At 36.8% G+C, this 16,423-nt stretch overlaps 2 protein-coding genes and 1 long non-coding RNA gene across 8 annotated transcripts; 1 reads left to right on the top strand and 2 right to left on the bottom strand.

Moving 5' to 3' along the window:
• The first annotated feature begins 23 nt into the window (after window positions 1-23).
• On the top strand, window positions 24-714 carry LOC5570554 (peptidyl-prolyl cis-trans isomerase FKBP2). Its single transcript, XM_001653160.2, has 2 exons — window positions 24-292; window positions 377-714. The coding sequence occupies exons 1-2, from the start codon at window positions 131-133 to the stop codon at window positions 632-634; spliced, it is 420 nt and encodes a 139-aa protein (XP_001653210.1). The 5' UTR covers window positions 24-130; the 3' UTR covers window positions 635-714.
• LOC5570550 (transcription initiation factor TFIID subunit 12) lies at window positions 677-10,082 on the bottom strand. Of its 6 annotated transcripts, none has more exons than XM_001653162.2 (3): window positions 9,974-10,082; window positions 9,188-9,572; window positions 677-982 (listed from the first exon to the last, which is right to left on the bottom strand). In XM_001653162.2, exons 2-3 carry the CDS (start codon window positions 9,549-9,551, stop codon window positions 855-857), a joined length of 492 nt encoding a protein of 163 aa, XP_001653212.1. In that variant the 5' UTR covers window positions 9,552-9,572; window positions 9,974-10,082; the 3' UTR covers window positions 677-854. The 6 variants fall into 6 exon arrangements, with proteins under 6 accessions (XP_001653212.1, XP_011493437.1, XP_021706979.1 ...); XM_011495135.2 differs by having other exon boundaries at window positions 9,188-9,575; window positions 9,974-10,076; XM_021851287.1 differs by having other exon boundaries at window positions 9,188-9,710; window positions 9,974-10,057.
• A 5,152-nt stretch (window positions 10,083-15,234) lies between these two features.
• LOC110679278 lies at window positions 15,235-16,423 on the bottom strand. Its single transcript, XR_002502354.1, has 2 exons — window positions 16,260-16,423; window positions 15,235-15,413 (listed from the first exon to the last, which is right to left on the bottom strand). It is a non-coding gene; the product is annotated as an uncharacterized LOC110679278 (long non-coding RNA).

Below are 16,423 nucleotides of genomic sequence, written 5' to 3'. Positions count from 1 at the left end.
CGACGTTGACACCGGTGACGTTTCGACACGGGTACGCGTTCGTGTGTTTCGTTCGTTTCGTTGTTTTCTACCGAGCGGTTCCGCAAAACTCAAAAGAAACATTTTTCGATCCAGAATATCTTCAACCGCAATGAGAATCTCAGCAGTTCAAACTTCCATAGCTTTCCTGCTAGCAGTGGTGTGTTTAGCTGATGCCAGTGCCGAAGGAAAGCTGAAAATCGGCGTCAAAAAGCGGGTAGAAAATTGCACTCTCCGCACCAAGAAGGGAGACTTGGTGCACATGCACTACACGGTGGGTATCTTGCTTCCGACATCCGGACAAAATTGGATTATCAATTAAGCTGATCTGCACACTGAACGGATGGTTTTGTTTCAGGGCACACTGGAAGACGGGAGCGAATTCGACAGTAGCATTCCACGTGGGGAACCACTCACGTTTACCCTTGGCATGGGCCAGGTTATCAAGGGTTGGGATCAGGGTCTGCTGAATATGTGCGAAGGGGAGAAGCGCAAGCTGATCATTCCTCCGGAGCTGGGATACGGAGCACGCGGTGCCGGTGAAAAGATCCCACCCAATTCCGTGCTGGTTTTCGAGGTGGAACTGGTGAAAATCGAACGCAAAACGGAGCTCTAGTAGGGGGTGGGCGTACAAGGTAAGTAAGAAAGTCGGGGGAGATTTTACTGCAATGGAATAAAACCGTAATTTATTTCAAATCTTTTGCCGGGAGTTCGGTAGAACATCTGGTAGCTGTTTTGTATGTGTAAGTTTGTCAATGGTGAACACTTCCAGATTATTTAGTAGATCTTGAGGGTAATGTCTGATGCGATTCTACATGAAACTCGATAAACTAAATCTAATACTTTTTGATTGCCTTCCGTATCAGCGCCAGACGCTGCTTATGGGCTTCAGTCACCGTGGCTCGTTTGTAAGGTCGCAACTCATCCGTTCCGAATCCTGGAATCCACATGTTCCAATTTCGCTCTGAAAAAAAAAAATGTTTTTTGAGTTATTCCGCCAACGATTGAATGAGTGGAGGATTGTTCAGTTTGTAAAGTGGACACCGAATTCGTTTTTCTGGGCTTAAATCAATAGAAAGCATAAGTAAATTGAACATATTTTCACACTACAAGCCTCGAGCGTTAGGACAAAATTGAGATAGGGCTTCAGGACCCTATTGACAGCAAAATATTGAAACAAAATATTCAAATTTTCTCGAATGGGGTTTAGTTTTAAGAGATTTAATGAAGTTTCAAACAGACTTTTGGTAGTTTGAAACTTATTCAGAAGATTTACCGTAGAAGTTATAAGAAAAAATGTATCTTTCTTCAATCAACAGTATTGACGAAGTTTCTGGGAAAAAGATACCCACAAGGAGTGCGCACCGTACCTTCGTGCTGTGCGTACAAAAATTATATCTGCTATTGGACGTTTTTAAAACTACCTAAAGCAAGAAAACTGTACTTTTCAGTTCTATTTTCCTATTATTGACTCCTTTACGATCCTTGTTTGGACCCGTGCCTTCGATTTTCCGTTGGACCTGTTGATGAAAGCTAGCGGTGGTATTCTTCTTGGACACCGTCTTGGAAGAAAAACCTCTTAGAAGGTCACTACTTCTTTCGTTTATTCACTAAACATGGTTGAAACCATGAAAATGGCAATAATGAGAGTAAGGACAATTCTCCGGAATGCGCGATTTCTTCCAAGGGTGGAATGATTAATTTTATCAGCATCGAATTGAGCATTCAGTTCGATACTTAAGACAAATTTTCCGAACACCCAGGCTCTTTGATTCAAGTGAGGAAGCAAAGAGTGCCGCCTATCGTGGTCAGTTGTTCCGAATTTGGTAGATTTAGGCAAAATATCTTGAATTAAGGGGAATCAATGTTTCCTTCCAAACCCCACTAGGAATTCTAAAGAAAAAGTCTTAGATCTCATATAAATGTCTGCCCTTAAGCTTTAAAGAATAGGACTCCTCTATCCTAGCTTCTATTAGGTTTCGTGTTGTTTTTTTGGTTTCTGTTTGGTCTATTTTCGGCCTCTTTTTTGGTTTCCTTAAGGTCTATTTTTAGTCTTTTTTCTGGCAAGAGGTCTTAAATTTTCTATTTTTAAGGCATTCACCAGCCCTTAAAAGATGAAAAACGGTCTTAGTCTTGTGGTAAGGACTGGCATGAAAATTAGGGATAATTAAAGAAGCAAAGGGGTATGACAAGTGACAAAACCCAGTTTTAAAAAAATCTACTTTGAAGTATTTTCAGCAATTTTTCATTCTATACACATTGTATTGAAACCAATAAAAACAAGCTTCTAACTTTTTTTTTGTTGAGCGAAAAAATCAATTGAGAGTATCGTTAGAACGCTTGGCAACAGTAGAATTTCTTCAACTCAACTCTACTCAAAACCGATCAAAATATCACTTACATCCCTTTGTGTGTGAGCCCCTCAAATATGATGATTTTCAATTTACAGTCCAGGGTTTGACATTTTTTAGCTTCACTGCGCACAAAATATTTACCAACGTTTGTCCTACCCATGGTTTCGAACGTGCACGCGCCTCTGGTCTATAAGTGACTATAGAGATCAAAAATGGAATAAGTGATTTACTTGGATTTTCTCCAGTCCAAGTAATCACAGGGTGTCCATTCAAAATCAGTTTTCAAATTCCCGGATTTTTCCCGGATGTCCAAGAAATTACAAAACAAATTACAAAAAAGTCCTGCGACTCGATATCAGGGCTGTTAAACCAGTCGCGAATTTCACGATTTTCGCGGATTTGGTATGCCAGGCGCGAGAATTACGAATGACTAAAATTATGTCGGGCAAATCACGGATTTTCCTAATAATGCTACAAAAATCGCCAATAAATTGTTTTGACACAAGTTATGCAGTTCATCATTAGGAAATTTGTATTTAAAACTGTAAACTCTCGTCATCTCATTGAGTGCTGTAAAGTGCACTTTATAATTTAGTTACTATGGCCCAGTTTTGCTGTTAAGTTATTAATTTTTGCAGGTCTTTTTTTTTGTTTTTCTCCAATAATTTGAAACATTTCGAATATTAAGGGGTCAGAATCCGTCATTGATTTGAGAAAATAGCGTGTTTTTTTGTTCAAAATCAAGAAAGTTTACTTATAAGAAAATGCTTTCAATATATTCAATTCTCCGACTGAAACACAGTGAACACAATTTCATCGTATAAGTTTCAGTTTTAAACAGAAAAACTGTTTGTGAAGTTTCGATGATGGCAATAATTACGATGACGGATTCTTGAAAGTTAAAATGTGGTGTAGGAAAATATAAAAAGCGATAACATTTCGTCTGTAATTCGACATTTAATAAAAAAACATTAAAGAATATAAAATCTAAAGGCACTTCCTAAGATGATTAGGATTCATTGTGTATCTAGATATAATATCTGAAAAAATGTCAGTTAAACAATTTGCTACCATTCTCAAAATGCACAATCCGAAAGCTCATAATTTAAAAGTCGATAACGGTGGCGGCCACGTCCTTACGGTTATCGAGGAAGGGAAAGAATGTTAGACAACCATTGTTACTAGAGACCGAGTATACCTCTGCATATTCACAGTTTCCGTGGAAAGAACATTGGGTTTGTGGGATAAGGAAAGGATCTGCGAGTTAAAATATTCACACATCTTTTATAAAACGTCGAAAGAGTTTTAAATGTTTAATGCAATGTACTGTATATTGGCCAATTACTGTCGGACTAATGACATATTATCGTAATTCAGGTCATTTGGCGAATTTGGTCGGTATCAAAGAGCAATATCTTTTAAGGATGCTTCATATGTGCCAAGATTTCAAACAGTTTTTATTTCATAAGGATAGTTTTGCACAGAAATAATAACAGTTTTTTTAGGTGTAAGCACTGTTGGAAAAGTCATTACTAAACTATGCAATTGTCAGCTTTAATGTCAACTATTGAACTCGATTTTAAAATCATACTGCATAACTAGCGTAGTTTTTCAAACCGTTTATTTTAGGAAAACGTGCTTATTACAAGGTGAATAACCTACATTCAAGTATATTATTCTGGTTTCCAAAGTTAAGCTTTGCAATCAAATGGTCAAATGCAAAAGCTGTAAGATTTTTTTACGTCATTTTCTGTATTAAGGGACCCACATTTAGTAGATGGAGACATTTATTATTCTTATTTTTACTTTATTATATGAAAATAAATTTCGCCCCAGGGGACCATTTTCAATTTCTAATTTTCATGCTAGGTTTATGATACATTCAATATTATTTCCTAAAAAATAGTTACATGCACTGATGGAGATCAACGAAGTACTGGTTTTGCCGAAATTAAGTTGACAATATCTCAGTTTCTAAGGATAATATAACAGAAAGTTATAATGATTATTTCGCCCCTGGATTACGGTAAGAACACAGAAATTTGTTAAAACAATTAAGTTTACACAACAATGTTAAGATATTTTTACGAAAATTGATTGGATATTGTGACATGAAGATTTCAATGACAAATGGAATATATTTTTGGCGTGGATTGGTGCTTCCAGACGCGGATCGAATTTCAGAAGTCGCGGTTTTCGCGGATAACATTTTGAAGTTTTTGTAACAGCTCTGTATACATACAAGACGCGACGCGAGACAAGACATAACACCATCGTTCTTACAATCGTATTGATTGTAATCGATTGTAAGAACGATAAGTGTTATGTCTTGTCTCGCGTCGCGTCTTGTTTGTGTCGTTTAGTTCTTACGTTAGCACACGCCACAAAATGAGAGCTCTGTATATTTGTTTTTATTGGTTTTCATACGATATGGAAAAATTTGGTAGACTTGAACTAACTTATTCATGAATTATCAAAGATCGAAAGATATAAAATATTTGTTGAAATATCTAAAAGATCGTGACCCCCTCGAATAGGGTCTTAAAGCCCTGTGCCAATGTTAGTACCAAACGCTGAGTCCAAAAAACATTTTTTACGGTTTTTGAGATATTGTCAGACCCCTTGGTTTAAACTCAAATCTTGGGTATATTTTGTTTACCGTGTCCCTTCCTAAATGTCAGATAGGAACAACCCCAGTGTTAAAACTAAAAGCCCTCGTGATTGGAAGAATCATTAAAAAATATATGTTAAAATTCAAGTTATGGCTGCTGTTCTGTGAAAAATGTTATACGAATCGGTCCATAAATAACTGAGTTCTAGCTTACCAAAGTTGATCATTTTGTATGGAAAATCGAAAAAGTTGCAAATGTTTCGTCCAATACTGTAGTTGATCTGATGAAACTCATGTTGAATCCAAGAAAAAATCACAGAAACGATATTTCCAAATACATGTTACTGTTCTCCTATGAAGCTGGCTAAAACTTCTGACATAAATCCAAGATTGCATTTTCCAAGTAATCTTCAAAAGATTTGATGAAGACATCAAGAATCTTGTCAAAAACTTAACAAAAATCTAGTCAAGAATGGCCTCTTTAATTTTTTATTTATCAAAGATCTAGTCACGAAATTTGTTTTGGATGATTGAAAGAAATCCTTAGTACCCTTCTAGAAATGTTTCAAAGATCCTATTTATCAAAAATTATTCATAATGTGAAGTACGAATAACATACGACTTGAAATTTAAACAAACCGGTACACAGAAAAAAATCCATTCTTGTATCCGTGAACAGCAGACGTGAACTCGTCAACAAGCAAAAAATACACCGTGAACTAGATCATGTTTATATGAACGCGTTGCATAGTTCCGAGAACGATGATGGTAGTTCACGGTGTATTTTTGACAGTTCACGTTTTCCAGAACTCTTTTTTGAGCGTGTAGTCTTACGTTTGAAATACATATTTTCCCGGGGTGTCCTCTGAATTCCCGGGTATTTCCCGTATTTTTCCCGGTGATTTGTAATTCCCGGGTTTTCCCGGTTTTCCCGGATTTCCCGGATGGATGGACACCCTGTAATCATAATGAAAAGAAAACCCAATCTGGCATTGTTCGAAAAGGACTTTCTCAAGAATTTTATTTAGTTCACTTTAACAAAAAATAACTAAATAATATTAAAGCTTTAGAAAAAGCAAGACTTTTGTTTGATGTCCGTGTGACATGGGAACATTTCCAGAAACCTGGAAGAAACTTTCCAGAACCCCACTCGTCGGTGCCAAAAGTGGGGTCATGGAACAAAACATTGCCGCATGGATGCTAAATACTTGTTTTGCGGAGGTTCTTCTCACGTTAAGGACGTCTGTCCTGTGCAGGAAGATACCAAAAAGTTTGTATGCGCAAATTGCGGAGGCAAGGAAGATTATAATCATGCTCATTCACAAACTAATTTGAATCCGTCCGGTACCCGTTGGAATCTTTAAATTTCGAATGGAAAATCCTTTGCCGATATCGTAGCAGGTAATTTGAACTCCTCCCCTTTTCATACTACGAGTACCAGTTATAATTGTTTCAAATCAAATGAAAAAAAAAAAACTTCCGCCTCTTCGTCTACCGAAAATTCTAACGGAAAATCATCAGATAATGTATGCACTTCAAGTAATATGTCTGCCTCTGATTTTAATTTTCTAACTGAACAATTGAATCTAATGATTGATGCAATGTTCAAAGCCACCACTATGACTGAAGCAGTCCAAGTTGGTGTAAAATTTACTAATCAAATTGTTATTGGATTACGTTTTTCTAATGGATCTAAATAACAATTTAAATATTTTAAATTGGAATGCTCGTTCTCTGAATGGTAAAGAGGACGAGCTGTTTAATTTTCTTACAGCTAATAACGTGCATATAGCAGTTATTACTGAAACATATTCAAAACCTAGATCCAAACTCAATAAAAATCCTAACTTTTTTGTTTATCGTAATGATCGACTTGATGGAGCATGTGGGGGAATTGCAATCATCATTCATAGGCGTATAATCAACTGTTCGTCATTTGAAACTAAGGTTTTTGAAACTTTAGGTGTTTCAGTTGAAGGTTGAAAATATACTTTCATAGCTGCCTATTTGCCTTTTCAATGCTCTGGACAGCAAGTTAATTTGCTCCAAACTAACTTGCGAACATTGACTCGCAATAAGTCATTTTTTTTTGTCATTGGTGACTTCAATGCCAAACATCGGTCATGGAATAATTCTCAAAGTAATTCCAACGGCAGAATTTTATTTGATGAGTGCTCTTCAGGATATTTCTCAATTCAATACCCTGGTAGCCCTATATGTTTTTCCTCTTCTAGAAATCCATCTACGATTGATTTGGCCTTAACCGACTCTAGCCACCTTTGAAGCCAACTGGTCACTCATTTTGATTCTGATCATGTCCCTGTTACGTTTCAAATATCCCATGAAGCGATTCTCAATCCTATGAACTCCACTTTTAATTATTTTCGAGTCGACTGGAATATATTTGAAACATATATTGACTCTAATATTGATGTTAACATATGTTTACAATCAAAACTTAATATTTACAATGCTTTTAATATTGAAGCCAGAAGCATTGCAATTCCAAAATGCTGAAATTTGAATCCGTGATTATCTTAAACTCTTGATCAGCCTTAAAAACGTGAGGAGAAGGCAATTTCCACGCACTCGCGATCGTGCTATGAAAATTATATGGCAGGATTTGCAGAAAGAAATTAAAAAACGATTTTCTCAATTGAGAAACAAAAATTTTGAAAATAAGATTTCTGGCTCAAAGCCCTTTTGGAAATTAAATAAAATTTTGGAAAAAAAAAACCTCAAAAGTCAATACCGGCATTGAAAAAGGAACAAACAAATTATTACTAACTAATTGCAAAAAAGCTCAAAAACTATGCAGTTTGAAAGTGCGCACAATTTTAATTTAGGACTTACTAGTCCAATTGAAAATCAAGTTACTCAGGACTTCGAAAATATTCTCAATCAAGAGAACGTTTTCGAAAATTCCTGGGAGACTGATTTGGAAGAAGTGAGAACTATTATATTAAAAATTTAAAAAAAAAAAATATGAAAGCCCCTGGCGATGATGGAATTTTCTACATCCTCATCAAGAAACTTTCAGAAAGTAGCTTATCATTCTTAGTTGATATGTTTAACTCAGTTGGCATATTTTCCTGACAAATGGAAAAATGCTAAGGTTGTACCAATTTTAAAACTAGACAAAAATCCTGCAGAAGCTTCTAGCTATCGTCCAATAAGTTTACTTTCCTCCATCAGTAAATATTTTGAAAGGGTAATTTTGAACAGAGTGATGGTCCACATCAACGAAAATTCAATTTTTGCCAATGAACAGTTCGGATTCCGCCATGGACATTCGACCACTCATCAACTTTTACGTGTAACAAATTTGATCCGTTCCAACAAATCTGAAGGCAATTCTACTGGTCTTTCTCTTCTAGACATAGAAAAAGCATTCGACAGTGTTTGGCATGAAGGTTTGATCGTAAAATTAAAAAAAAACTTTAATTTTCCAACATACATTGTTAGAATAATTCAAAGCTATCTGTCAAATCGTACACTTCAGTTTAATTATCAGAACTCCAGATCTGAAAGACTTCCTGTACGAGCTGGTGTTTCCCAAGGCAGCATTTTGGGACCAATATTATACAATATTTTCACATCTGTCTTACCTGAATTACCTCAGGGATGTCAAAAATCTTTGTTTGCGGATGACACAGGCATCTCCGCCAAAAAACGAATCCTGCGTGTCATCTGTAGTAGATTGCAAAAAAGTTTGGATATTTTTTCTTCATACTTGCAAAAATGGAAGATTTCTCCTAATACTTCCAAAACTCAACTTATAATATTCCTACATAAAAACTCCTGATCTGAAACCTAAAAGTAGACATGTTGTTACGATGAGAGGGATTCCAACAAATTGGTCAGATGCTAGATAAAAACTTAACTTTCAAAAATCACATTGAGGGCATTCAAGCCAAATGTAACAAATATGTAAAATGTCTCTATCCCCTTATTAATAGAAAATCAAAACTTTATCTTAAGAACAAGCTTTTGATATTCAAACAAATTTTCAGGCCAGCCATGTTGTGTGCTGTACCAATATGGATTAGCTGTTTAATACCACAAAGAAAGCTCTGCAGAGGATTCAAAATAAAATTTTGATAATGATTCTTAAGCTCCCTCTCTAGTATAGTACTATTGAGTTGGTTCATGCACAAGGTGTCCGTCCACTTTATAAAATCAATAATCCTTAAGGTAACCTTACCTAAATGCAGTTGCACGTCGCGAACCTCAACCTTGGCCACCTTCCGATGTTTGGCCAGCAGGCAAGCCGCGTTGACCGTGTTCTCGACAAAGTCATCGGCGATTTGCAGCAGTAGCTCCTCTACTTCCTCGTCCAGCTGTTCGGTGGGGTCAATCTCCCTGACCAGCTCCTGGAGACGAGGTTTGGTGAGGATTTGTGTTGCCATGTCGGGAGCTGCTCCACTGGAACCGGAAGCAGCTGCTGCCGCTGCCGAAGCTTTTTGACTGCTGCTGTTTCCGGCGGTGCTGTTCGGAATTCCCGCCACTCCGGACATGGTTCCTGCGCCGGCTCCCGCCAAAGGACTGGCCTGCGAGGGCGATGCCATGTTCTGGTCAAAGTCAGCGTTCTGCTGGTAATCGATATTATTGCCTATTATGGACATTGTGCTTGTGTTTTTTTTGGTTGGTGGGTGGGTTAATATAAACTAGATTTCGTGTTTTTTGAATGTGTACTTTAAGCGACAGAAGGTGCGTAAACTCAAAACCTAAATAATCCAAAAAAGAAAAATACCGGTTATAGTGGAATAGGACCTGTTGTTTCCAAAATCATAATCAGAAATCTACCGAACTACGGAGAAGAGCTTCTAAAGAGTAGAGGTTTGGCCTCGGGTCAATTTTCACGGAACAACATATAGCCGTTCCCCACTAAATTGGGTCTAATTTCAAACTAAAACGATAACACCAATCACTACAAAGTGCTGAGTGAAGAGAACGACAGAGAATCAATTGAAATAGTAGATTATAGAACCTATGTTCCTCGGGGATCGCGTCCGAAGCACCACTAAACAACAGGACAGATTCTTATTTCAGGACAAGCTAAAAACAGTACTGTCAAACCACCAGATGTTCAGCTTTCACGCACACATTCGATGTGCGTGTAGATGTGTTAGTGATAAACAAAGGTGACGTTCGCGTCCAGAAAAGGGTTCGGGTTACGAAAGTCGAAAAGGATTTTGGTCGGCAAGGAGGGAGTATTGTAATCTAATCGCATAAAAATGAAAAATAATTATGAATCTGGTAGAAATCATGACAAACACATTTTTAATGCCAACACGTCGAGTAAGCAATTACAAGTATCTTCATGTGAGATGACGAGTTAAAAATCTGTGAACAAAACCATTCAGCTATAAATGGAACTGGGCTAGATTGCCCATGTTTGCATGGTAGAAAACAGTAAAACTGTAGCTAGTTATACGCTAACTGGATTAGTGGAGAAAAAGTGGACAAAAAGGCCGGTCAAATAAAATTTACGGAAAAAGGAGAGTCGGCAGAGGTTCGACTTTTGAGAAGTCTGTATGACGATTTCCTTCCTATTAAAAACACCGTAGACGAAAATAATTGCGCCCAAATTTTTACCAGGATTAAGTCCTAATATAAATGATGTTACTACAGACATAATCTGTGATGTTATTATTATATATTTATATTATACTGTACAGCCCTCCCCACGGATATGTAATCTTGACGCGATGGGAGGGCTTACCCCATTAGCACTTATATGGGAACCAAAGACATGTCAATTAGTGGTGGTATCACATCAGGATAGGTTTTTTTCAATGCCGCGTCATAAATCATCAGGCATAGACGCATGAATTTCACGGATGTGAACCAACAGATATGCTGTTACCGGCCACGCTTCAATTCAATTATTGCAGGTATATAATACAAATCATAAAACCACAACAATCCACAACAATGACTAAGGATTCACCTAGTAAAACCTGACACTGTCTCCCACTGTAAAGAACCTGACCTGTCTCCCACTGTAGATCTATAACACAATCACGAGTAAAAATTCAATTGTCACTGCAAATGGAAACCACAGAATCAAATACAATAATTTAAATAGGACGATCTTAACGTGAATACAGTAATTATTAGCAATAACGAAATGGTAGACAAATGAAGAAAAGAACAGATAGCAAATACAAAGCCTAGAAGACAAATTATGGACAAAGGAAGCCCACATTAGCATATACCTAAGAAAAGAGTTGTGACAATTACAGGGATATAAGTTAACGTTTAATACACTAGCCGGACAGAAAATAACACAAGGACTTAGGGACAACTAAAAGAACGGTGATGACTCCTGATGTCGTTAGACCACATTTAGTGGTTTAACGTTATTAATCCAAAATCTTGTTAATCCTTAAAACTAATATCTTTTTTCTCTCCCTACTTCTGCATGTAAATCAACGCAACTTTGAGATCAACATTTGCATCTGTATACTAACCCGGGACACGGATATCTACGAAACTGAAAAGTGCAACTGCAAGTCGTATGTTACATATTGATCGAAAAGCAGTGGTAAGTGGTGGCGAACCGAACTGAATCGGACCGGCAGGATTGATACTAAGGTAATGCATGATCAATAATAATATAAACTTTTTTTTTAATCAGCTCTGAAACGCTTTTGCCAAATATACAATAAAATAGTCATTCGAGTTATACATTCCTGAACTAACGACATTATTTAGGGTAGCAGTAAAATAACATCAGTATTCGGTAAACAATAGCAGTGCTAAAATGGAACACATGTACTACGAAGGAGGAGCCGTGATGGTGAAGAAAATTCCTGGAGATGGACATTGCTTATTCTCAGCAATAATATTATGTATCCGGTATTCCCTTAGAAACATATGGTTCAAAATTTATCAAAACTATTTGGCTTACATTAATTTTGCCAGAAAATGGACAGTATATCTACCTTTTGGGAAACTGTTGATGAGAAATTTTGTTCGAGAAAATCGACGTTTTCAAACGGTTACATAACTTAACCGCCTATTCCCCACATTGTGATTTTCCTATTTACCGTTTGTCGAATTGTTAAAAACGTTTCGGGTATGGTGGATATATTGTTTTTTTTCATTGTAACCAAAATGTTTCAGATATTGCTGCAAATTGTTGTGAACCTTTCGGGAAACTGTACTGATATAGTTCTTGTTTATGCGGGTGAAGCAAGGCTGTCCCCTGAGTCCACAGTTGTTTATCCTAATGTTGCACCATGTGTTGGTGTCTGTCCAACAATTCATCCCTGAACTGAAGTTAACACATCCCGCATAATTGGGAACCATACAAGAGTCATTTCCCAAAACATCCACAACCATTTGTAACAATACCAGAATAATTTAGTATGAGATGCAAATTAACAATAAAGCAACCCTACCACGAACGGGTTTCACAGTTTCATAAATGGTAATTGAAAAAATAACAGTATGGGGAATAGGCGGTTAAGTTATGTAACCATAAAAAAACGACGATTTTCTCGAACAAATTTTTTCGTTTACAATTTACGAAACGGTGGGTATACTCTCCATTTTTTGACCTGTTTACTGTAAACCAAATAATGTTGATACATTTGAACCATTAAGTTGGATTCAAACCGAATAGTGTATGTGTTATTATTCATATACGGTGTCATACAGTACTTCCACTCTTTGATGTAATGTTCTTTTGTGCTTAAAACATAAGAAACAATATCCTTCTTCGCATCGGATCATGGATTATGCAATGGGCAAAAATAGATTTTTATACATTTTGTTGCGTTAAAGCGGTAATGCATATAAATTCAAAAAAAAAAAGTTTCAAACATCAAAACTAAAAGTTTGAAACGCAACAAAACGAACAAAAATACTATTTTTGCACTTTGCCTAATACATTTTCCGACACGAATATGACAAATAAGAAACAATCAACCATCTTTAAATAAATGAATCTTACTTTTATTCAGCTGTAGGATTAAGCGTAGAATAAACTTGCCATGCTATTGTATTTTCAATGGTGTTCGAATTATTGCTGCTTAAATAGAAGTATGATTAACCGAACACAGCTTCCCCTTCTAAATGCAACATGATCGCATCGGATTCGACAGCTAAACATTCTGAGGCGGGTGATTGCAATTTTCTCCGCAGCAAAGCTCAGCTCTTTTTGGGAAAATCCTCCAGATGGGACCTGTCCTGCCGGTGTGAAAAGAAATGAAAATGTGATGGTAAATAGGGACATCGAGTTTTGGGCATTTTATTTTAGTTATTGATAGGATCCGTAAACTTACCTGATTGTTATTTCCGATGATTTCGGCTGATCCGGTCGCGATCAACCTTACCCTATTTGAAATCGGATTCCGTAGTGATTCTCCCATTGGGGGCACATTAAAGGCAGCAGTACGACCACCGTTCGGGCTAGTTTCACATAATTTTCTTTTGATAATAGCTTTAGCGCACCCATCAGAATCTGTATTACGTACCAAAATAACCGGGATTATTTTTAAAACATTACTTTCAACACATTTCAATACTTTCGATTTGTGCAATCGGCCAATTATTTTTTTTATTTTTTTCTCAGACAAACCAAAACATACACGCTCAAAACAGTCCACAGGTTTTTGAATATAAGTATTTCATGCAGGATGAATAAAAGAATTTTTCATTTGAAAAAAGTTAAACAATGCGGATTGAATAACAATGTTGTTCAATTTTATTGTTAAAATTGTGTGAGAATGCAAATTATTGTTAATCACTGTATGAAATTCACTCAGTCGCTGTAGTATTTTTCAGATGTGTATTAATACTTGGAACTATTTGTCGAACTGTCGGATAAGAGTAACAAATAGTGATAGTTATCTGTGTAAGTTTGATCCGCAAAAATAGGCACAAACAGAATGACAAATTGTGATCTTATATTATAACAATATTTCGCGTGCATACATCTCTATACAATGTTTGGACACTGTAACGAACTGTCACTATTTGGTAGAGGTTACGAAAAACGTTTTATACAGTCGAAAGTTTTCGGTCTCATACTGTCCAACATCAAAGCAAATGTTTGTGGTACACTAACTTTTACAGATAAAAGAACCATACTGTTCAGAAAGTAAGGCAAACCATAATTTTCTATGCGGGATGAGGGATCAATAAAACCACCGTGTATCTTGGGATATGCGGATGACGTTACTTTCATATGCCGATCCGAAGAGGAAGTAGAAAAGCTGCTAGATATCCTTGAACCATTGTTACATTCGGTTGGTTTGGAAATAAATGTCAAAAAAACAAAAGTGCTGTACAGAGATCCAGAATTGACAAACAATGTAGCTCCGGAGAAAATGGGAAAGTTTGGTAAATATGAACTTCCAGTGGTTACCACACTTAAAAACTTAGGGGCACAAATAACTAGCAGCTTAACACGAGGCGCAACGACGGCTGATCGTATACGAAAAGCCCAGAAAGCGTTCCATCATCTCTGTAGCTTTTTGAAGCAACACCCTCTAAAATTGGCGGTAGTACTGAAACTGTACCACTGTCTGATAACTCCAGTTGTGACGTATTCGATGGAAGTCTCAACCATAATTAAACGCAATAGAGATGCCCTTCGAAAAATGGAAAATGAGATGCTAAAAACACTAAAAGGATTAAGTGTGGAAGAAAAGGACAAGGAACGTAATCATGAGAATATGGAGACATCAAATCCCAGAGACTCATCGGATGACCAGTCTGAAATCGAAAATGATGACAACGACACATTCCAGCAAGAAGCCCCTGAACTGCTGAAAGGGTACACCATCAACAACAAAATAAGGGTAGCAAGACTCAACTATTACGGGCACATAATTAGGAGCGAACATGGCGGAATCCTAAAGTCAGCACTAGAGTATAAGATCGACAAACCAAAGAAAATCGGAAGACCGGCTTATACATGGAGGACCTGTATTCGACAAGACGTTGAAAGAACTGGTGTATCCCTACCCCACTGGCAAGATGTAGCTTTAGATCGTTCAAAAATCAAAGAACAGACGAAAAAGCTCTACGATATACTGGTCGAGTCGGAGTACGGAGAAGACAGTGGATCAGATTGGGACAGTGATGATAGTTCGTTGACACCCTCGGTCTTTTATGGATTCAGCGAAGAAGAAATATCATACGAAGGAGAGGATGAGAACTAAAACACTACACAACGAATCAATATAAACTGCATCTAACAATCCAACACCCAAGAGAGAATATGAAATTAATTTAATGTCGTTTTCGATTATTCCCGACGGTGCACCGTGCGAGTGTAACAATTGACACCGGAAAATAGAACGGTTTCGGTGCAATATTTTGACAGCGTATGATAGTATTAGTGAAGGCGTCAATCAAAACAAAATGTCATTCTTCAAACAGATAGAACAGCTGTTTCTGTTATTCATGATTTGCTGTAAGGGATTCGGAAACATTAGATTCGTTCGGGTTTTGGATAGTTTGTTAATGGTGTTTACAACACTGGCTGAATGTAAAATGTTTAAATAAATGTTTGGCATATGAACATTTATTTATTTTTCCTGGGAATTGATACCATGAATATATGCTAAAAAAATCAGAATTTTCATATTTCAATACTGTAAGGATTTATTTAATTTCATCGATCATCTCTCTGGCTAATAACTTCGCCAAAACTCATACTTCCGCAATGTTTCTAGCTCACGATGCAAAAGCTGATTTTTTTTTTTGTAATAAGGCGAAGAGAGCAACGGAAATCAATCATCATTAGAATTTAATTCTATTGGAAAATCAATGTCGATTACTCGTCAATATTTTTGAAAAACATAGAACCAGAGATTTTGAATTCCGTGCTTAAGATACGGGAACATACAGCTCCAGCCGCTGCTTATTCTGTTTTGTTGGCATCCATGAGCAAATTTCGGAAAATTTGACCGAAATAAAGTGTTTTTAATGTATTACTGTAGTACTGGTATACATGCAATCCAAACATCTGAGAGAAGCCTTCCTTTTTTTAATATAAGCCGTAAAAGCTTCTACTGATGAAACATACTCAGTATATCTTATTATTCTTATAAAACCTGTATTTATTGTAGCAATAATAAATACTAAGAATATTCAATTCCGAAATAAATCCATTTTATCTGCGTAGTCGAAATTGAGCGCAAATGAAGATCTTGCTTGTTCGTTACCGAAAACAACAAAATCTACCAAAACGACCAAAACAAGAACACCACTGACAGTTAAAAACCATACATGTATTGGTAAAAAGAGTGCATTACCTGCTACACCCAGCTCGATCAGGGTGTAGGATTTTCTGCACCGGTGGCAATCGAGTGTAAAAACGGTGTGCTACCTGCGGAATAAAAGAACGGTTTGGGTGCAACTTTTGCTACACCGGTGGGAAAACGGTGCAGGCGGTGCAAATAAAGAAAAACGACATAAG

Source organism: Aedes aegypti, chromosome 3 (genome assembly GCF_002204515.2).
Source record: "Aedes aegypti strain LVP_AGWG chromosome 3, AaegL5.0 Primary Assembly, whole genome shotgun sequence".
Taxonomy (NCBI): domain Eukaryota; kingdom Metazoa; phylum Arthropoda; class Insecta; order Diptera; family Culicidae; genus Aedes; species Aedes aegypti.
Note: the sequence above shows the minus strand (reverse complement) of the source record. Positions and strands in the feature narration are given on the sequence as shown.